Below are 24,366 nucleotides of genomic sequence, written 5' to 3' on the forward strand. Positions count from 1 at the left end.
AGGTGCTTGCAAACTCTGACTCGTATAGGCCAAAGCAATTGCCTCCACAATCCAGTGGGAGAGCTGTTGCTTAGTAACAGGCTTGCCCTTGTGAGGGTTATCCCAGGACACAAAAAGAGTTGGTCATTAAGACGAAGCTCCTTTGATCTGTCCATATATGTGCGTAAAGCACGGACTGGACACAACAGATCCTGCTGCTGTTCCCCGGAGGAAACCAGCGGCGGAGGAAATGCGTCAATGTCAATTGGGGTACACGAACCAACCACCTTTGGTGTAAAGGCAGGGTTGGGCTTCAACAACACTCTCGTTTGCCCTGGGGCGAACTGAGTGCATGAAGGATGTACAGACAGCGCATGAATATCACTGACCCGCTTGGTGGATGCCAGGGCCAGTAACAGCACTGTCTTGAGTGACAGATGTTTCATGTCAGCTCCTTCCAGGGGTTCAAATGGGGTCATTCTGATCCCATTTAAAACCACTGCCAAGTCCCATAAGGGCACCAGTGACCTGGAGACAGGGCCTGTGAGCTCCCTTCATAAAACGGCAGACCAAAGGATGTTGGCTAGCCGTCTTACCCTCAAAGCCCACATGGCATGCAGCAATAGCAGCCAGATACACCTTGATCATGGAGAAAGCTCTGTGTTTATCGATCAAGTCCTGTAGAAATGATAAAATCACCCCGACAGGACATTGAAAGGAGATGTGTCCTTCTTGAAGGCACCACTCCTCAAACACCCTCCACTTACAGTCATAAAGAGACCTGGTGGAGGAAGCTCTCGGACTCTGAATAGTGTTTATCACCTTCTGAGGGAATCCCACTGTATTCAGATTGTACCACTCACGGGTCAGGCCCATAGTGCCCCGCGCTCTGGGCGTGGGTGAAGGATCGCCCCCCCCCCCGCCTGAGACAATCTGTCCCTGCGTAGAGGGGGCTGCCATGGCTGCCCGCACAACAGCTGATATATCTCCGCCAGCCCGTACGTTGCGGGCTAGGGCGGCGCCATCAGGATAAGTGTGTGGCGTTGCTCCTTCATTCTGGCCAGAGTTGGGTGTATCAGAGCCAGGGGTGGGAACGCGTACAGAACGGTGCGTTTAAATCGTGCATTAAAGAGAACAGCTGTCATTGAGCATTTTCTCTTTATGCGAACAGATTTAACGCGGCTCTGCCGTAACGCACCCACAGCGGACTCACGATCCTTGGATGTGGAGTCCAGTCTGCATAGAGTGGTGCACCTCTGGACAGTAGTTCTGTCCCGAGGTACATCACTCCTGGTACATGCGTCGCTCTCAGAGAGAGGAGACGTCTGCCGCTCCAAGGGATCAGTTTGTGTGCCAGTGTGTGTGACTGGAGACAACGCAACCTCCCTTGGCGGTTCATACACAATACTGTGGTCGTGTTGTCTGTCCTCACGAGGACATGGTGTCCTCTGAGAAAAGGCAGAAAGCGTTTTAGGGTGGGGAACACCGCTAAAAACTCCGGGTGATTTACGTGCGCCCGCTGGAGGTCTCTGCCCCAGAGACCCCTCACCGGGCGACCTTCGTAAATACCCTATCAGCCTGTCAGACATGCGTCCGTGGTGACCACCTTCCGTGAAAGGACAGCACCCGTAGGCGCGCCCCGTACTACAAAAGTCGGGTGCGGCCAGTGGCGTAGTGCCACTGCGCATTTCATAATAACCAATACTCTCCGCACGCCGTGGCGCGCGGGGTTTAGTTTTATTATGAGACCCATGTTGAGCCGGTGCTTTACGAGGACATTTGTCTGCGTAATCTGACTCTGCTCGGCGGGCATTATAGATAAAACCCTCCAGAATATGGGTTGACTCTCCCCGGGCTTGTGAATACAGATAGCCCGAGAAGCGAGGGGGGGTGACAGTGACTTGGAGTCTGTAGCTCCGTGTAACTGTCTTGAGAAACCCAAGCAGATGTCATGAGCATCTCCCGCTGTATGCTCCTTAGAGCCAGCTGAGATGTCACGTCTCTTCCCCTCTGAGTCTTTATTTGTTGTGTTATGGGGCCCTCCAGTGTCTGAGCACTGTGGTGCCCCATTTCGACAATCCCCACCGACACAGCGCATGCGCGTGGCGGTGGTGCCCTAACGGCTCCAGCCGGCACTGCGCATGCGCGTGACGGTGGTGCCTTCACAACCCCAGCCGGCACTGCGCATGCGCATGACGGTGGTGCCTTTACAGCTCCAGCCGGCACTGCGCATGCGCGGGACGGTGGTGCCTTTACAGCTCCAGCCGGCACTGCGCATGACGGTGGTGCCTTCACGATCCCAGCCGGCACTGCGCATGCGCGTGACGGTGGTGCCTTTACAGCCCCAGCCGGCACTGCGCATGCGCGTGACGGTGGTGCCTTCACAGACCCGTCAATTCTCCGCCCTTTGAGAGAGGCCGTAGCTGCTCTCAGAAGGGGAACAGTTGACGGACTGTTTATTGTTTTTATTGTTTTTCTTTTTATTCTTTCGAGCTGCGCCCTTGGCTCGAAGCCTGGATGCGTCAGCGGAAAATGTTTATGACAGAAAAATCAATAAGTGTGTGACATGTGTTTATGCGGACTTGAGGATGGTGTTGAGGCATCTCTCGAGGCGGCGGGAACACATTTAGAGCTGGGGAACCGTAGACTTCCAGCTCTGTCACAGAGGGGAGAAGGAGGGGCTGTCACGCCGCTCGCTTCTTCTTCCTCGACTGCTGGCCGAAATTCTGGGTTGGCTGCGCCTGGTCTGCAGCCGGAACCGGAGATTTTCTAGGCCAGCTCGCCCTCGTCCCCTGCCTGGGCTGGGGACTCGGGGCGGAATGCGACCTCTGCGTTTTCGGTATTTTGAACCGAGCAGGGTTCGGAGCAGCTTGGACGAAGGGCTGCCGCTGCGAAGGCAGCGGCTGGGCCCTTCGAGGGAGGCAGAGGTGGAGGGCCTCGTCCTCCTTCTTTTTCGACTCGCATCTCCTCTGCATGGAGGCAAGAGCGGAGCCGAAAATCCCCTCGGGAACGATGGGCATGTCAAGCACATCCTCCTTTTCCCAGTCTGGGAGGTTGGTGAGGTTGAGCCATCTAGCTCTTTCCTGCACCACCATGATCCCCATTGTTTTGCCCGTGGCCTGGACGGCGCAGCGTTGGACACGGAGACAAATGTCTGTGACCGCGGCCAACTCGTCCAGAACGGCCGGTCCAGGATTACTCGACATATCCTCACAGAGCTCCGCTTGGTATGCGGTTAGCAGTGAGGAAACGTTCAGAGCCCTGGCGGACAACGCTGCGGCTCTGTAGGACCGTTCAGTCATGGTCGACTGGAAATGGTCCACCTTCGCTGGCAGCGTGGGGTTCCTGCTTGGTGACGGGCCCATCCTCGGTAGGAGGTGGGCTGCCACCAGCAGTTCCATCGGCGGTATGCGGAGCAGGCCCGAGCCTCTCCATACCGTCGCAGTCTAGGGAGGAGGCACCCTGGATTGGGGCCTTGTTGCTAAAGGGTCGGTCCCTCCACGAGACCGACACCTCATCCAACATCTCCGGGAAGACTGGGAGGAGTTGCCTCCTTGTCCTCGTTGCTTGGGGAGAATGTTTCCCCTCGTAACGGGACCTGGCGGTCTCCTTGGCCATTTCGGGCAACGGGATGTCTAGCCTGGACGCAGTGCGCTGACACGCGGCCTGCAGGTCCATGGTCAGACAGGGCGAAGCTGGTGTGCTATCGCCTGGGAGAGCAGCCATCGCTCCCGGCTTTGCCGTTTGAGCCGATGACATGAAGATATATTCTTCTTGCTCATCCGAATCAGACAGGAGGGACTCAGAGGTGTCCTCTTCGTCCTCCATGTAGTCTAATTCCAGGACATCCTCCGCGGGCGAGACCATGGTGAGGTATCGCCGGGAGCTCCCGCCTGGTGAGGCGTGGGGCTCCGTTCCCGCGTCTCTTGCCGCCACCGGGTCCCGGCCTGACACGGCGTGGGATCCCGGTTCCGCAGCTGCCGCTGTTAGTGAGCTCCAGACCGACACAGTGAGGGGCTCAGTCTCTGCGGCGGACGCCCCTGTGTCTTGATTGCCAAACGGCGCATCAGTGGACATGAGGGAGTCCTGTTCCAACAAGCTAGCTTGGTGTGCTAGTCGTCGGTGGAGGCTCTTTCGGGTGAAACGGGCACAATGCCCGCACGAGCCAGGGTTGTCGATAGCCTCCTGGGCGTGTTGCAGCCCGAGGCAGGACGAGCAGACCTGGTGTGAGTCTGTGCCTGCTATCTTCAACCGCATGACCGAGCCTCCGAGTCCCTGACTCCTCTGGTGTGAGGGGGAAAGGCGTCCATCTTGTTCGCCTCGTGGCGTGGAGAGGACCCGCTCGTAACAGGTACGTCGTTGAGAGAAAAGTGTTACCAACCTGTCCTTAATCCGGAGAAAAAGGGACGGTGTGGGTCCTTTGTTCTCAAAGAATATTGACTGGTGTGTCAATATACTTCTAATCCTTTTCTCCTCCGTGAGAGAGAAAAAGAAAAGCGTCCTCGCTACCGTGGTGTCGGTAGTAAGGGGAAGCTAGCTAGCAACAGGTGCGTAGCTAGCTTGAGAAAAATCAAAACCTTACCTTACTTTCCGGGGAAAGAAACGGCGAGGTCGATTTTAATACTAACTGGCGTTAGTATTACCGTCTTCTTGCGAAGCAGAAGGAGTAGCCGGCGAGCGCCCGTCGACCGAAATGTTTTGGATTTGGGTTCAGTCTGTGGACTGTTAAGCTTGTCCGGCTACTGTAGAGATGTGCTCTGAAGCGAGAAGAGGTGTTTGAATGACGCATGCGTCGTAGCGCAAGCTACTTATAGGGGGTGATTCCCTGACGTTGACGTCAAGATCACCAGCCAATCAGGATTGGCGTAATGAGATTGATGCATCTGTTTGCTCCGCGATGAGGCGCATCCCATAGTGAGACACCGAACGGAGTGTTATGAATGAGAACTAACAATGAACTGATGCAACAAGTATTGTCTGTGTCCCCAAAAGCTTGATAAAGTTTAATCTTCTGCCATAGAGCTCTAATGTTATGCAAAAATCATTGACCAACATTGTTGCTCTGCCAGGAGTGTCCCTCCATTACGATAAACATGGGGACTGTAGTGTTTTTGAAGCCAATCCAACACACCTCAAAATAATCAGTGTTATAAAATAAATACACTATTTACTCCTATTTGAGTATCGTCAAAACAAAAATTTCCCAACTATTTCACTAAATAGCTTAAAAAAGGAACCTGTTGTCTTTTTGTGTTAAGATTTATAATGATTTTATTTCAGATTAATAATGAGAGTGAGACAATTTTCATCTATGTTGAAACACAAAATGTTTCACAAATGATTCACCATATTTGAAGGCAGGGTGAAAATACAAGTTGTTCTTCAAAAAAATGGAGGTACAAAGGTACTTCCAAAAAGTCTTTCCTAGGTTGCACTTGGTTGCACACACTAAATGTGAAAGCAATAGTTCATAAATACAGCAATAAAGAGCTTAAAGGTGGGGTAGGTAATTCACTTCAGAAACACTTTTTGTTATATTCCATGGAATGCTCTTAACATCCCGATAGCAATGAATACATGCTTTGACAATAAATACATTAAAAAAATTCCTCTGTGGAAGCCGTAGCCGTGGCGCTGTAAAAAGCACGACCAATCATTGTAGCCGGCCAGGCTAAAGTAACTGGATGGCCTACCTGCCTGTCAGCCTTCCATCTGTGCACAAACTTATCTCGTACCCTCATTGGTCCTGTGCGCGTTCGTGTGTGTTGGAGGAGGGGCTCTGTAAGGAAGTCTGAAGGAAGGGGCAGCTTTTTTACGGCTGCGTAGTTTCAAATTCTAGCGCACTCGAGCTGGTTTCTCCATTCTTACCTACCCTACCTTTAAGAGAGAAGTTCATTCCCTGTTTACTTCTTCACTTCCTCACCTACGCACACCTGGCCAATCATAAAGTGGGCATAAATGTTGAAATGTTAGTTTCTGATACTTCCAGAAGTTGTTGGATGCTGGATGGACATCCTCAATAGTCACAAAATCACTTTTCAAACGTTCCACAGCTAGTCTGAATCTAATTGCTGGGTTTCCTCAGACTGCGCTGACCCTCCGTCATCATTACTGTGTCTAATCGCGTTTGGCCCGAAGCAACCCTGTGTTACCGTTTGGTGGTACTGCCAATCAGAAGTCTGCTACCAAAGTCTTTCACAGCTCAAGAGATTTGTATCAACACCCCGAAGAAATTATGATTAAACATAAGCCACATCACACATACACATGACTAGACGCACAGACATAGATTTGTGTCTCAGCAGGGTCCCATCACTCATAGAAACATATGGAGGCCTGAGGGAAGAAAGTGGGGCAGAGGAGTCATTGCTGCTTGCTGGCAAACATGTTCATTCTAATTCAACAGCTACAGCGCATCAACCAATTTCCTCGAGTGGAGAGATGTTGACGTTACAGTCGCTATTCACACTCAAACAAATTTAGGAAGAAGTGTCAAATGCATAGGGAAACATACACTCACAATATATACATATGAGACAGTGCAGGTGCAATATCCAGCCACAATGATCAGTATTCCTTTGACACTTTGAACACAAGTGCTATACTTCCCTCTCTCTTAATGCTTGAGTCTCCACACCAGCTAATAGCCAGCAGTGCTTAAATGATTCAATTATAGATACTGAGAGATCCCATAGTGAAATAACTGGTCATTCTCCACTAGCTTTCCCTTCTTGTTGCTGGGAAAAGTGTGGTTAACTCTCTCCCTCCAACTATTATCGGCCTTTGGAGGTTTTCTGTTAAATCATGTGTATGGAAAACAAATGAAAGCAATTGCAGTGTATGAAAGAAAAAGAAAAACTAATTTTAAGAGAAGAAAGAAAGGCGTATAAAAGTAAGAACGAACACACAAACTCTCACACGCAGAAAAGGACAAACACACATCAACAGTAACACCCAAATGTCCGTGGAGGATCGGGCGTAAATGTCATTTCCAGCTATTTGTGAACTGAAAGGTGCTCCTTCAAAATGCCAGCAGTGGCAGCCCAGATAACCTTGGAATTCACTCATCTCTTCCCTCCCCGTCACGCAGCTGTCAAAGGTCAGCAGCAGCCATTTTTTATTTGAATCATTACACCTGAAGGTGAACAACCAAGCTCACAAGTTGGACGGTCATCCACATAAGCACATGTGGATTAATTGCAGACACAGAAATGACTTAATTGACAAAAAAAAAGTAATCTCTGACCTTATTCTGGCCATACTGAGGAGATGAAGCTAGAGATCATTTGTCTTAAATATCCTTCAAACGATATTCCTTTTCATCTCCAACTTACTGTCAATCATATCCCGGTCTGAGCTGCTTTAAAGGTTCTAAAATACTTGACATCATGCGGTGAAAGACTTGGCTCAGTACGCGACTCACAGTTTAAAGAATTTGAGCAAATGTCAATCTCCCCGGTGTTGTCTATACAGCCCGAGGCTCAGGTAGCTGTGCCTGTGCGGAGGCAGTGTTGTCAGGGTTACCCAAGTTCCTCATCCGGCTGCCTCACTGTCACTCATCAGGATGTTGTGACAGCAGCTATCAGGCACTGCCAAACATCACTTTGCAGGTGTGAGCAGAGGTGGAGACAAAGAGTTAGACAGAAAGGGACACTTTCAACTTTGTGCCATCAAAAGGGAGACGCGTTTTCGTACTTTGTACTTTGATCCAGTCTAGCTTGAATGTTTTAAAGCTTTATTTTGAAAGTACAGAATGTTGTCTCACTATTTATTTTAGAAGTGTATTTCTTTTTTTCTTAAACGGTTCATTGTTTAGACAATTTATGCCAAAGCAGAATAAAAAATGGTGCCTACACATTACAATATTTAATATTTAGTGACATAAACCGTAACCAGCAAATGGAAAAGGCCCATTTCTTTATAGCTTAGCTTTCTAAAAATAATTAGACAAGGGACTGTCAAAATTATCACTGTAATCAAGAATAACTCATCCCAAACAAGTCACTGGGGCTATTAACAGTTGTAGATACATTTCAGTGATGAGATGAGTCACAAAAGAGTGTTATGCCGAAGCTGAAGGATATAATCTGACAAATGCTCTCCATCCTCAAGTTTTATTTAGCAAACTTCAGAATTAGAACACACACACACACACACACTATTGTGAGTCATTACCTCCAGGTGGCCACAGCCAGGTGGTGTTAATGGCGGCCCGATCTCCCCAACACACAGGTGTACTGATCCTATCTTCCAGTCCATCCCATTTAAATTGCCACCCATGATAGACTTTCACACATCACGGCAACAGGAAGGCCACACCCCACTGATGGAGCATAATTTCTGTCACTTCTTGAACAACATGTGTCTCAGATGAGTTCACTGCAGCATATGCCCACCTAACCCACTGCTACTTCTCGTACCCTTTCACCGTTTCACATTCCCTCCCCAAATGTATATGCATATGGTGGCAGAGGGATAAAAAGTTAAATATAAACCATCAAAAGTTAGTAGGGTACAGTGGGAAAGAGAGAATGAGGGCCTGATGGGTAAAATGTAGCATTATTTAGATGAAGTAAGTGCACCTGAAAGCCGTAGTTGCCGTCATCCATGACGCATAGTGAGCACAGAGGGACTGCCAACTGGAGGGTGATTTTATGTGTGTGTGTGTGTGTGTGTGTGTGTGTGTGTGTGTGTGTGTGTGTGTGTGTGTGTGTGTGTGTGTGTGTGTGTGTGTGTGTGTGTGTGGGGGGGGGGTTGGTTTCAGTAGCCTTTGAAAATATCATGTAAGTCCAGTGAACCCCTCAACAAGAATATCCTTTATTCCCTGACAATATGATTCCTCCCTGCAGCAGCCATTACTCACTGTTCACTCAGCTCTACTGCGGCCGTTGTACAGCTCCAATGGACCGAGACGTATAAGTAACCACCGACCAAAGAGCGAGTAAAACGAGAGAAAGTAACTAAAAAACAACCTTGCCAAAGTGGGAGTGTCTGTTGTGTTTTACTCTCCTCTGTTCAATTATGTGTCTGCAGACTGCTCTCCGTTTGGTTGTGCTCAGCTCTGCACCATTCAACTCCATTCTTCCGTGCTCCATTTACACTTTAGCTACCATTTATTCCTGTTCTGGGCTCAATATTATAATAACTAGGAAAAGTAGCATATACTGTAAAAGCTTTTTGAAAACTGCAGCTTTGTGTTAGAATAGAGTCTGTTACTAGACTCAAATGGCCTTGAACTTATTCTTTAATAACAAATTGCTCTCGGATCACACTGCCAGGGGCAAACTGTAGCCTTGTGTATGATGAATAATAATTTTCACAATGGCTTTCCATCTGCGAAATTGAGCGTAATATTCTCGAAACACAAAATGAGTTTGCTTCAATTATTCCTTTATTTTATCTGGTTTCCAAATGTTTTAAATTACCAGGTGATGAAATGCGTCTCATTATTATTGCTGTAAAAATGATATCTTGTTATGTTCTGCACTAATAATTTACTCATTTCCATTCCATCCCATCTCATTTTGAAGAATACCTTTTTAAGAATGCATGGCGATTAATCCGGCTGCACACACAATGTGCCACGCACAGGAGCCTATCAGCTTGCCTATAAACAGATGGAGTGCAGCAGTGTGTGAGGGATGGGTGTCGCGCAGTGCGGCAGAGGGAACATTTGGAGGATGACAAATACTCTGCCTTCGCTGTGCGGAGTTTCAAAAAAGTCATCGGATGCATAATGGAATTTTAAATATCATGGTATTCAACATGCACATTAAAGACATGTACTTGCTTGCATGTCAAAAGATGAATGTCTCACACAGGCCCACACACTCAAAAACCTCCAAGTAAATGTTGCGTTATTCTCTTAATCTATATTTTAATGAAATAAACTGATGTGACTTTAGTCGTTAGCTCTTTCCATCCGTAAAATCACACAATATTTCAAGACGTTTAATATCTGGCACCGATATTTCACAACCTGATGGTTGATTAATGATTCACTTTACACAAGAGTGGAGACTATTCAAATTATTTGAAGGTAGCGAGCAACAATTGGTGTGTGTGTGTTTTATGTAGGTTGATAACTATGCCTGTTTTTACGATCTCAGTGGGGTGGGCAGGACACAGTAGACACATGTTCTCTTCAACAGCTCTCCTTAAGTGGGCAATTGTATTATTGTCACCGTGACTTAAGTGTAGGCAACTATCCGGCAGTTTCTACAAAGACACAAATTGCAGACACATCCTCTCACATACTCACACGGATAAAATAAAAACAGAGTGACGGGTCGCAAAATCATCAATGTACACATTTCCAGTGGCTGAGAAAGTTCTCAAAACGTTTCAACTATTAGCAAAAGCAGCAAAAGTGTAGAATACATCTGTTACTAAAGTTAAACTTTTCAAATGTTACTTAGCTTAGATAAATATTACATAGCTTTTGCATCAAAGAATACAATACTAAAAGTTTGTTTTGTTAACAGATTACCGATGCTTTAAATTTAAATTTCTGCTCTGAATAGTGTTTTAAATTTTACACACACTCAGTCTTGTTAATGTTCCACCTTCTGCCTTCGGTTGGCTACTCTGTTGTTGTTGTTGTTGTTGTTGTTGTGATGTTATTGTTGGAGAACGCAAGACACTTGTGAGACAGAAGGAGAAAATATAAAAACTTTCAGCTGCCGCCTCCTCTCTATTCTTCTTCTACCTAATCTTTTGTCAATTCTCTTCTCCCCTGAAGTCTGGTATGCCTTCTGTGCTAACCAGGCTTATCCTACGCACAGACACATACAAATACTTGCCAACAGGTCCTGGGGCCTCATTTATAAAGCCTTGCGTAGGATTCACATGGGAAGGTTGCTTACGTAGGACAAAGCAAATAAATACGCAGACATTTTCCGATTCATAAAACACTGCGTACCGGCGCAGGACTTGCGTACGGCACATCCTACGCCGGTTTCCCTTTATAAATCACAATCAACTGGAAATGGGGCGCAGCTTTGGCGGACTTCCCGTCACGCCCATATTTGCCTATAAATAGTCAAATAAACGCCCCGTATTAATATTCATTTTGACTGACTGACACCCCCTTGATGAGAAACTGTAATAAATGATCGGGGGATCCCTCCGGAGTGGAGTCATGACGACTGGATCTGAATTCTTTTTTTTGTATTTGGTGGTTTGTGTTCCAGATTTCGATCAGCAACTATATAACCATAATCCACCAGTTAAAGGAAATACAGCTAATGTGTTTTGTTATATTAGCTGTACAATTTACCACATATGGTGTTCTTAGTTTCCATACCTCCTGTGTTTTACGAGCGACTTAAATCAAATATTGGTGAACGGCATAAAACATGATTAAACATGATAGTATAAACCATGCTCGTATCTATACAACCTATAGAAATGCAAAACGGCATCAGTTTAAAGTAATTCTGTCCTCCTGCTTACCGCATCATTTATGAGAATACATTTCTTAACAAGAGAACATAATCGAGGGGTGATCAATAACATTTCCGTGGGCTATTCATTTATTTCTCCAAGTCGTGTTTTTGAGTGCAATGAGAAGTCTCAAACAGGCGTTTGTTTAATCATTTTAAGATTGGCTTGAATTATTCATATATGATAAATGAGTGGTAACATTTTATTTATGGTATTATTTCCACATATTTCTCTCCATTCTTCCTTCTGCCAACGGTGCAGTTTCTCGTCTCTCCCGTTTTTGTGCTTAGTGCGTACGCATGGGTTTGCGTGGAGGACCGCACATTTTCCCGTCAAGTTTGTTTTTTATAAATCGCAAACATTGCGTAGAAACTGGCGTACGCCATCTTTTGTGCGTACGCACCGTTTATAAATGAGGCCCCTGGCCTGCATTCAGTCCCTTATGGCATTAATGAATGTTAAATCATCATAATCTGTTGTAAGTGTGTGTGTACCAATTTCTACCATTCGAAGTGAAGCAGAATGTTCAATATGACTGTTTTTAAAAGAGCATTTAACATTATTGCATTCTTAACCAGAACCTCTCAGAATGATTCACAATGAGTTACAATGAAACCTTGACACATGATGAGACATTGGAGCGATGCGTTGACTCAAATTAAATGCAATATCAAATTAGCATGGCAATCAAAGAAAAATAATATATAACATTCTATAAGACACATTAATTGAATGTCTTCCATCTCATTTGCCTTTCATAGATTGAACATGTGGTCTTTTGTGCATGATGAGGGCACCACTGTGTTAATGTAACACGACTACATGACCGTCTTGAAAAGGCAGCAGTGGGCAGGATACCAATGCCTTTTTCTTTTTAGAATGTCGCAGTGGGGAACACTCTACAAATAAAATGTTTTAATATTATGATTTAATTTGATGCAGTTCTTTTCATTTTGCATAATGAGTGGAGATGTTGATTACAACTCAAAGCTTCTGTAAAAACATGTAGCACATGTGGTAATGGGATGTGAAGGACCAGGGCAATGTTTAATGTTAACTTGGGCTTGATGTTGGTCCCTAAATCACTCTTATATTCCACATAGCTGATATAGCTGATATTTATCACTCATTCATTAAGTTATTAGTGCCACTCTGATCAGCTTTTGGTTCTAGAGCACCAAGTGCACACTTACTTAATTCAGAATAACAAAATTGCCCCTCCTTTGATTTTGATATTGCACAAGTCCATGTAGTGATTTCTCAGTCCTATGGTTTTGCTTTGAAAATGAATAATTCTTGCAATAACTTCCACTTCATACAAAATCAGTATTTGGCTTTTGTTTTATACAAAGTAATAGTAGATAATGCAGTGAACAGCTCATTGACTGCCAGTATGAATTTGTCTTGACAATATCACCAAGCCACAGGAAGCTATTTTGACCATTTGTATTTTCCATCAATTGTAAAAATAATAGAGTAAAAGTCAGAGTAAAACTAACTTTGAATCCAACCCACACAGCTTTCAGCTTTTGAAACAAAGGCATAGCTGTAAACACTCATTCAACATTAACAAAACACATTTTGTTATTTTTCTTCCTTGTGTGCGTTTATCTTACAGCTTGTACCGTCTTGAAGTGCTAACATATTCTAAACCTTCCCTACACCATGGGCATGTGTGTGTGTGCCTGAGTGTGTGTGTGAATAATTTAAGCCAGCACTCTACATCTTCATCCAATCAGACCAATGCGGGAACCCAGAGGAACAGGAGCACCGCTTCTTAGAATCTCTTCTTTTGCAGCATAATCATATAAATGTAACAATGACTGCAGAAACAAACTGAGTGCAGATCATTACTAATATTTAATATTAAAGGATGCTTTCATGCTAGCAGTTCCGAGCAATTAGGGAGAGAGATGTGTTGAATTTGAGAGGAGACGAAAGGGTAATACATTCTCATCTTACATTTAGAGAGCGAGAGGTCTTTCAACTGGGATGATCCTCCACTTTCTCGACACCTAATGAGAACACTCTACTGTGGCTATGTTAATTCATACATACGTGAACGTGCACAGATACACAGAGAAGTGACACTCCACCTGGTTTCTAGTGTCCAGTGAACACTCGAGCCATCCATTTCCTTCTGCATGTGAGCCGTAAAAGCCCTCTGAGGCAATTATGTTATAAAAAGAGGCTGTGGTGTGGTGAACTGACTCTACAGGGAGTGTGATTGGTACCAACTGCTACTTAATACTTGGAGAGACACTTTACAAGAACAGTTGTGGTGGTGTGTATTTGTCAAGATCACCGTTAGCTGTTAACGGGGCTTTGTTTTGGTCTCTGTACTGGATTTAGAGTGAATTAAGTGAGCTGTTTGCAAATGTGTGCGGCTGTCACAGGTACTTACTGCACAGACTTGGAGGACTGGGACCTGAACTTGCTGAACTCGCCTGGAGCGGTCCACTCTGTACCGAGCTGCAACACACAAGAAAAGAGACACAGATCAGAGAGGGTGTGAGAGAAAGAGAGGGGGACATGAGCAGCATAGGAAATGTTCAGGCAGAGTGTGAAACAGTATTCTAATGAAAAAATTCATCTTAGAAATCAACTTTGTGAGATAGAAAAACACAACTTTGACTGAATTTTTAGGCATGAAAAGGGTCCTGTGTGTCTGTGTTTTCCCTGACTAAGAATAAACTGCATTTCATGATTTATTGTGAGAAACAAAGCAATGCTACGTCAAAACGGACTTTTAGCCACTTATAGTCTAAATGGAATGATCCTTTGTTTCATAATTACATTTTCCCACCATTATGATGATTTGACTGTAAGATTGGCAATTCAATCAGGCTCCGTAGATCCAATTGTCGAATAAAAGTGACTCTGATTCATTCCCTGGTTATGATAGCACACTAAATGAAGCGTAACAGGAAAACAAGACAAAAAGACCCAGAGGCAACAGGTAGAGTCAACGAGAAGGCTAAGCAGAGACATGAGCTAAAAGCTGCAAAAAGAGAGCAATTTGGATCCATTCCATGCCAATACTGGGTCTAAGAAGCCGGCTCATCCTGACTCCCGGGGCTCCGGTTTAAGCCCTGTGGTAGAATCAGTACCCATTCATTTTCTCAGCAAGCCAACACACTAATTATGGCCCCTGCTGCGGCTGATCCATAATGAAGGAGCAGGCTAAGATCATAGCGGGCATTCCTTTAATTGTTTGCGCTGGACACACTGGGTTTGAATCCTGGTCAGAACACATTGTGCTGCGCTGTGTCAACACATCACAAGAGCCTTTCAGCTTGTAAATGGCTGCTGATCCTCACTCTGGGTATACTCTGTGCAGCAACACACACACTAACTCCCACCTACAAGATAATCACACACACACACATTTGAAATTGCAATTATACAATGGCACCTCTGATCACATTTGCTGGCATGAGAAGAAAACCTAAAAAGAAAAAAAAAAGGACACTAATGTCTGGCCAAAAGCACCAGGCCCCTGGCAGTGCTGAAGCCTCTGAGAGACTCTGTGAAGCAGTTGGCTGGAGAGGAGGAGCACACAATGTGCGCTACTGTGCCTTCACTCTGAAGCCCGCAGCATGCTGCTGCCGTAGTACATTTCCACACCAACAATTTCCTCACAGATTCCTCCTCTGGCACAGGAAGTGTGGTACAACTTATATCACTGGGAGTTAACATTGTAATGGAAAGTGTAGATTAAGCTCACCCAGCTACATCTAACTTGCTCAAGCTGCATCTCAATAATACTTTTGCTTAGTACACTGTCATGTCGTAAACTGTTCAATTGCGATCGTGAGGCTTTGTCTCAAATCACACACAGCTGCTGTGCCCTCAGAATGACGATCAACGCTGTTAGCTAGGGCTAAGTTAGCGGTACAAATCATTACAAAGCGCTTTGAGCACCAGGAAAAGCGCTATATAAATGTTATTATTATTACACACTGCTCAATTAACCCAATAACAGTGGCTTATTTTTTAAACTAGTATAGTGGTACTCTTATTAGAGGATATAAAAAAACACATGCATAACTTATTTTTATAGAGTGGTGTTCACCGGAGCAACCACAATCGCACTTTTCCCACAATTGCAGTTTTCGCAATTGTTGAGAAGTGTCCAGCGTTCCTCTCTCTTTTGGACCTCTTTTTTTTAAGATTGCACCATCAAGGTTCTGTACGGAAAGTGCCCTGCATTTAGCCAAATTACACATTGGGACCCACCTTTTGCCCTTAAAATAGCATAATAGCAAGTACGAAAGTACACAAATTGACACACATCATAAGTTTACATTTAAAATGAAAGCTCTTCTTTCATATCAATACACAATGTGATTATATTGTAGAATAAGGTGGAGAACACTTATAAATGATGTGAGGCTGCTATGGTCTGGGGTGGGTTTTATATCAGCACTGATGGTTGTTAAATGTCATAATTAATGGTTTGTGGTTAACAGCCTTCATTAAAGAGCACTCCACCTGTATCATGTTACTGTAATTATTGGATATAAAATACATTTGGCTGTTTTATGTAGGTCACGTCACCTCAAGCCCCAACCCTTAAGCAAGTTTGTGTCGAACTGTCGATGTTGAAGAATCGGAGGGATGAAACCCTCTTTAATGGTCACACATGCAGAGCACACAGCACACAGTGAAATGTGGCCTCTGCCAAATGTAACCCATCCTAGTACTAGGAGCAGTAGGCAGCTATTGTACAGCGCCCGGGGAGCAATGGGAGTGGGGGGGTGTCCGATGCCTTGCTCGAGGGCACCATGGCAGGCCAGGAGGTGAACTGGGACCTCTCCGTGTAGCGGTCCACACTCCATATTTTAGGTCTGGTCGGGGACTTGAACCGGTGACCCTATGGCTCCCAGTCCAAGCCCCTACTGACTGAGCCACTGCCGATGTTGACGTTTTATTATGCTTATTATGTTTCTGCAACATATATACTGCATGTCTTTCCATCCTGGGAGAGGGGTCCCTCCTCTGATGCTCTACCATGGTGGTCCTGAGGTTTATTCTGGGGATTTCTTTCCTTGTATGCTGTAAGGGTCCATCAACAGGGGTTTGTTATATACTGTACAAATTTGAATGCACCTGAGATAAATGTGTAATGCGTGATATTTGTCAATATTAATAACATTTGATTGATTGATTGAATGCTATTGGAGCCATAATGTGTCTCAGCCTTGATGCTGCTGTACTAACGTTTAGCTTGTAATTACTGCCTCATTTGGCTTTTAGAAACACTTGTATCTGCTTATTAATACACCAACACTGAGCCCATTCTGACTACATGAACAAAATGAAAGTCGGAACTCATTTAACTTACCTAGACTGCTTTTAAAGTGTTCTTTATGTTTTGTTCAGCTCATACTGACTTACAAAAGGGAAGACTGCAGAAAGTAGTGCAGTAGAATCTCATTGAAGCTCGTCTCCCTCAGAACAACCATCATTAAAATACAATCTTTGTCAATGCAAAGTACTGTTGGTTTCTTTAGAGACGCAGGGAATCTTTAGTGAAAGATAAATAACTTTGACAAATCAGAGCCGAATGAAATTGCAGAACTTAAAAAGCCTTCAGAGCAGAGGAAAGTGAAAGAAAAAAGAAGAAGCTGTGACTTATCACTTTTACACTGAATATAAATGGGAAACTTGCGAGACAATAGTGTTGACAATGTCTCTGTACTCACATGTTTATATTCTCCCTTTGCGTGAATTGTTTTCTCTGGAAAGGGCGCTGTGGTTTAGATGAAAAAGAGAGTGATCACAGCACACCGAGCTGCAAACATATTCATCTAGGCAAGACATGTTATCTTGTTATCTAGTGTTGACTCTTTTTTTCCAATAAATAAATTAAAAAAATATGTGTGCAGGCAAAACAACATGATCATTTCATTTGTTTACAAAGCAAATGAAAATTCAGAAGGGAAAAGTATTTTCAGCGGCAGAAAACTGAAAGGATCTCACCTCATTGTAAGAGTTAACATGAATGTTGGATATTGATTAAGAAAATGATGCTTTTAGAAAGTGAAATTCAAGAGGACAAAGACTTTCAATGTATGACTGAAGCAAGACCCTTTTCACATCAAAAGCATTTATAATTGTTATAAAAATTCATCTTGAATGCACAATTTGTGCAAATGTTTGTGATTTATACTATGCCTTTTTTCCAAAGCAGAGTACAGCATATTGTGTTTTAAAGGTTTCAAATTCATCGCCGAGCTCATGAACATTTCATTTATTCCGATCCATTTCCTTTTGAATCTGTCAGCCATTCAAACAATCTCCTTCCACAGGGTTTTAGATGTTCCAGATTCTTTAAGAAAAGCTGGAAATTGGAGGGTTTTAAAATATTTACAGTAGGCTCCCACAAAGGAGGAAAATATTAGTGCAAGTCCTGTAGCAAAGTAAGAGAGTGTATCTATTTTCTTCCTTGTCAGATGGTAAATCAGCTGTACACAAACAATGGCAGGGTCAAAGCCATTGTTACAAGGATAAAATACGTGCAGTGCCACAGCTTTCTCATGAAGGAGTAGTACACGTGTACATGCATGAGAAACACACATGTAAACAACACACACACAGGATTTCCTACAGTACAATGAGTCATTGCTTATTGAGAGCACCAGAGGAGGCGGGAGGTAAATCAGTAGGCAAGCAGCCAGGGAGACATAAGGGGCAACGCGCACACTTCCTCATATCACATGTTTAAAAACTCCCCCTCACTGACATATTGTCTTATTTTGTTCCTACTTTAGTGGTCTCCGCAGATAAATAAGGCAGGGAACTTTGGGACCACATTTCTCAAACTTAAAGCAGCAACCCAGACAAACAGCAACCTTGCTCTAACTTCACCTCTCTTTCACACAGATACAAACACACACACTGTGCGAGCCTCACCCACGAATGTACTTCTGGAAAACTAATTTTGGATGGCACTGGCCCTGAAACACTGAAGAATGAAGCACAGTACAGGGTCAAGAAATATAAGAAATATGAGTGTGTTATGGAGCTACAGTATGGAGACATTACTTCTCTCTCTATCAATTCCTTTTCTTCCTAACTCTATTTTTTTCTCTCCATAAGAAAAGAGGTAATAGAGAAACAGCCGACCTGTGATATAACTTCAGAGCGCTTTTTCTAAGTTCAGTTTTTCTCAACTGAGCTTAAATTGCAAAGTGCTGTGTGAGGGTGAAGATTGAATAGGGTTTTGGGTTGCATTCAGAGGCAGAAAACACAATAACAGGAAACCTGACATTTGGAGAAATCTTTGCCAGAAGAATAGAAGCATTCTTTGAATTGGAATAATGGGCACTTTCCATTTAGCTGTGTCCGGGCCATGACCCTGGAATTGTTTATAATGTCTCCCAAACAGACCAATTATTTATGTCTTGAAGTACTGATTTCTTCAGTGAGAAATGTATAATTTAATCTCGAAAGCCGGCAACTTACTTATTTGGTATGAGGTAGGGCAGTAATTCCACATTTCAACTTTAAGAAACAGTAGAAAAATGTAATATAATAAAGTAATTGCACATATGTTAACTTCAGAAGCTAGGATAAAAACCACTAGGATGATCCTTGATATATATGTTGAATGATATAATTATATAAAACATGACTAATTAAAATAAACATGAACAACCACTGCCTTTCACTGATCATTCTTTTATCTATTTTCAAATACACATGTTGTCATGTTGAAATGTGATGGGAGGAGAAACACACGTGTAACTAATAATATTAATGCCTGCGTGCCATCTGGTGTTCTAGTTTTAAATGGAACAGAGTCATCATTACAACATTATTCCATCTGTGTGCTTTGTGCTATGGAAAGTCAGAATGTCTGCTCTGAATATGACTATTGACCCTGTGATTTAGTTATGACTAACAGGAACTCTGATAAATCAACACTTGCACATTTAAACTGATTGAATTAGTTAGGAGAAAAGATATTAAATGATAAAAATCCTGTAGTAAGCATGCATGCATTTTTGGTGTAGAAAAACATACTGACTTTAACACTTAGTGAGTACAGAAAAGAGAAACTGCTGTTGCTATCCTAACTGCATCTAAAGATGGACTTTAAACATAGTCAACAACACTCTTTGTTTTGATTATCTCATTCAGCAGAAATACATGGTTATTTCAAAGAGTCTCATGTTTACATCGTTCATGAAATGCGGTTCAAGGTGTTTTTCTCTCCCTGAGACAGTCACTGGTTTCTATTCATTTTAGTCAGGCATACAATCAACCTGCAGATACTTCAAACGGGCTTGAAGTCTGGTAATCCATACAAATGATCCTCATGTCTGTTTGTATTGTTGTCAAAGTTACATTATCAATGGATGGTTTTACAGCTGTAAGAGTAGTTTGAATCAAACGGCATACACTAACATAATGGCAACATTAATACAAGCAGACATAGTCATGCTGCTCGCTGTGATGGATTGCCCATCTAAAGCAGGTTTACATTTTTATCTCTGTGGCGTCCATACATACACAGTTTTTGTTGATGTCTTTTCAAATAGATGATTAGATGGGTGGTGGTTTGAAGCTTTTACTTGGAACTCCAACCAAGAGTGAACCTCATTATACGCTATGGTTTTCCAATCCAAAATGTCCTATTTGTTACTTTGAACAGATGTTTTTTCCTGGCAATGAAACCTATTTTTTTTAACATCAGACATTATTACGTGTTATAGTAGGTAAAGCACAGGCATTACTTTTTGCCTCATAATGTTTTCAGAGATGTAAGAGTGCTGAGAAAGTTTGGTTGGGTTGGTGGGGAGAGATTCTTTTTGGTTCATCTGTTTTCAACATGGCGGAAGGTCACAACATTGTAAACAGTTCTATACAGTACTAATACAGCAGTGCCTAGTTTGACGGTTTAATCATAAGTTGTGATATACGCTTGTATTTCGTCTGTTTTCATTCAGGCACGTTGGAATCTTCAAATGCCATCAGGAGTAATGGTCATCACCTTAATGTTAAGTATATTCAATTAATGTTGAATTGTAATGTTGAAGCTATCAATAACTCTATTGACTGAGAATCTGAGTTTTCAGCGGCACAATCTGTTGTTCTTCCTGCCAAGTGCACTTATCTCATGTGGCAGGGATGTGGTTGGAGGAAAGAAAGAACTACAGGCTTATTCAGCTTGGGTTTTCAGTGCCAGCCTCTAGGCAAGGTGCGCATGATGCTACTCAAAATATTTAATTGACTACATTAACCTTTACAATGATTGGAGATCCACATAAAAGGTGTCATATATTTTCCATTTAATAATAGCATGCATGTTACTCGTGACAGTTTTGTCTGTTTGAAAATGAACAGCTCCTGTTGCTCTATTGTCTCATATTGTTGACAGTTCCCTGACCCAGTTTCCTGCACATCTCTTTCTTTTTTATATCTGCTTATAGTAACAAATAAATAGGTATATCACATTTGACAATATACAGCAGTGCCGAGCATGTCTGCAAAAACAGATAAACATGAGCACTATAAACACTACTACTAGCCCAATTTTCCCTGATCTGGGGCAACACCCACACGGAAAGAAAGTATACGAACATATATGCCAATATATGGCAAATATATGCAGAATATATGCTGCATATATGCCATAGCAGGTTCATATATGTGCATATGGGGATTAATAGGAGATATATGTGTCATATATAGCTCATATATTTCCACATATATGCCAAAGTCAGGTTCATATATTTGCATATATCTCCTACATAATGCCTCATATATAGCTCATATATCTGTCTTTTTGCATATATGTCATACAGAATGCCTACATATAGGTCTTTGCAAGGTAATGTGGTAATGTGCATATTATTCCAAAGTTCTATATAACTACATGAATTAATCATTGTACTTATTTCCATTCAATGCAGATTGAGGTTTGCGTATTGCCCAAGACAATTCAATGTATAAAGACAATATTGTTTGATTACGGTATGTTTTATTGTATGAAGCAACATTTTTAGTTTAGTTATTTCACCCAGGACCGGAACCGGATGTTTATATCCGCTCGACGTCAGCTGATCAGTTTAAGATTAGTAAATTATTAAATATTTGATAATTGTACATTATTGTTAAATAGGGCTGTCAAGTTAACGCGTTAATAATACGTTAACGCAAAAAAAATTAACGCCACTAATTATTTTACCGCGATTAATGCATGTGTATTTTCTGTCCCCGGCCGCCCCGTAGTTTCAGAGCTCATCGAGTTTAAAATACCATCTACAAGCTGATGCTGACAGCCCCGCTCCTGCCGCCCGCTTGTGGCAGACCACACTTCCACGCTCACCGGCAGGCACCGACTGGCTATTGGGAGGACCGGGAGGGTGTGTGTATGTGTGGCCCGAGCGAGCGAGAGAGAGACCTTACGTGCATTGTTGTTGTTAGCATCTGGTGCTAGCTAGCTGCGCTAACGGATATAAGGAGCTGTTTAAATGAAAACAGAAGAGCGACATTTCGCTGATAACTGCGCCGAGCACTTGACTTTATGCAGGAAGCCAGACAGTGGGACATTGTACGAAAAGTCAGCGCACACACACACACACACACACACACACACACACACACACACACACACACACACACACACACACACACACACACACACACACACACACACACACACACACACACACACACACACACACACACACACACACACACACACACACACACACACACACACACACACACACACACACACACACACACACACACACACACACACACACACACACACACACACACACACACACACACACACACACACACACACACACACACACACACAGTATTGTATTATTGAATGAGAGAGCTTCCAGGTTGAATTGAGGCGAATATTTGTAATGTTCAGAGGTTGTTGTGTTTAATATTCATGAGAATATTTGTTATTGTTACATTACATTACATTGCATTTAGCTGACGCTTTTATCCAAAGCGACTTACAATAAGTGCGTTCGTCCAACAAAATACAACTTGAAGAAAACAGAATCATATAAGTACATCAGGCTTCATAGAGCAAAAACATTTCAAGTGCTACTCAACTGGCTTTAGAAAAGCCAGTCCTTTATTAGTATAAAAGTGCTTCGTTAATAGTTCTATCGCTCGAAGTGGAGTCGAAAGAGATGAGTTTTCATTGTTCAAATGATAATAAACATTAGCATAAAGCATATTTGTCCACTCATATGTTGATAAGAGTATTAAAAACATGAAAAATATTCCTCTAAGGTACATTTAGAACAGATACAAAATGTGCGATTAATTTGCGATTAATCGCGATTAACTATTTTAATCGACTGACAGCTCTAGTTCATATATATTCCTTCCATGTGGGCAGTAACTTTACACCTGGTAAGAAAGATATGGGCTTGGAGATCTATTGGATACAAATATTTGTATGTCTTTCTGAGATTTGCAATGGAAATATGACATTCAGACTAAAAACCTATTCAAGTTCCTGCAGATCAGATGCAAGACGCAAAAATCCTTAACCATGCCTACTCTCACCTCTATGGAAGAAATTATGATAAACCATCACTCCAAGAGAGGCCTCATTTCTCGTTTCTTTGGAATTATATTGGATGGTTCTCAAGGTTCCTCAGAAAATAAAAGAGGACCTAAATAGTGCAATTTTGGTTGATGAATGGCAGAAGGCATGTCTGGAGGCTCAAACACAATCCATAAACACCCATTTTAAAATAATCCAACTTAAGACATGAGCACTACGGCGGTGCATGATCACACGCACACAGTTGCACACACATGCTCGGTGCTACTAATAAGTCTCTCTTGATATCTGGTCTGTGGGAAACTCTGCGGGAGCTGTCGGACATTCTGATTGAAAGAAAATCTGATTACAGATTAGCTGTGAGCAATGAAATATGATTAATGCCACGGCAGGACTATGGGTGATCCTCACTCATATTAACACATTTGTATGCGCACAGATAATGTCCCAGCAGGACTGAGGAGAATGTTCTTATTAGAAACCCACTTATTACTGACTCTGACCAGAGCGAGTGGCTACGTGTAAAGGATCAGATCAGAGGAACCTCGATGTTGGTCTTTATTAGTCTGTGTGCGGTTGTGTGTGTTTGAGAGTAACTGCACGAGATTTAAAGGCCCTGGATAGAGATTTTTGTCTATGTTTATGCATGTGTGTTTATGTATATGTATATGTGTGTGAGAAAGACAGAAATGAACCTCTGCAGATTACATCATCACTTCATTTCCTGCTGGGCATTAGCTGATATTAATCATATCTGGTACATCATTCTCAGACTTTAGCCACAAAATGGGTCTCCACGGAAACACCACGGACACGCTTCAACTTCTTCTTCCCATCACAGTAAAATGACTCCTAGACGCACATTACATATATAGCCAATCCACCATCTGTGACATAAAGACACTATCCTTTCACAAAACAATGTTGAATTATTTACACAACATTATCAAGTGTGATATGATATATCAGAATGTTACAACACCCCAAAGTAACAATAGATACATTCATGAATTAGAAACAGATATGATAACCTGTATTTATGTGATTCTTATTCACAGCTACAAGTGATTAGAAGAATTTAAACAGCTTTAAAAGTAGCAAGAAACGTTTTCTGAACTTCTTTAGAGCTAAATGGCTTAGAAGCAGGTTTAGCAGTAATCCTCGTTTCAGATAAGAAAAGCTCTGCATTACCTGCGTTGGACTTATAATTGGTGATGTGTGAGGACCTCAGTATGTACTGCATGCAAACACAGAAAGTCAATAATTGTACAAATTTAAAAAACATGTTACTTATCTATCATTCCCTTACTTGTGCAGACATCACATAATGAGGAGCGGAGCGGAGAGTTAGATTTCTATCTGTGACACACATTGCGTCTCTGAAG

General features: G+C 42.9%; 1 protein-coding gene across 1 annotated transcript in view; it reads right to left on the minus strand.

Moving 5' to 3' along the window:
- Window positions 1-24,366, minus strand: part of b4galnt4a (beta-1,4-N-acetyl-galactosaminyl transferase 4a) — a 168,283-nt gene that overhangs the window by 32,592 nt on the left and 111,325 nt on the right. Inside the window, exon 7 of the mRNA XM_034215936.1 lies at window positions 13,829-13,896. Within this exon, the coding sequence (XP_034071827.1) occupies window positions 13,829-13,896 (68 nt within the window). The remainder of the gene's footprint in view (window positions 1-13,828; window positions 13,897-24,366) is intronic.

Source organism: Gymnodraco acuticeps, unplaced genomic scaffold (assembly GCF_902827175.1).
Source record: "Gymnodraco acuticeps unplaced genomic scaffold, fGymAcu1.1, whole genome shotgun sequence".
NCBI classification, from domain to species: Eukaryota; Metazoa; Chordata; class Actinopteri; order Perciformes; family Bathydraconidae; genus Gymnodraco; species Gymnodraco acuticeps.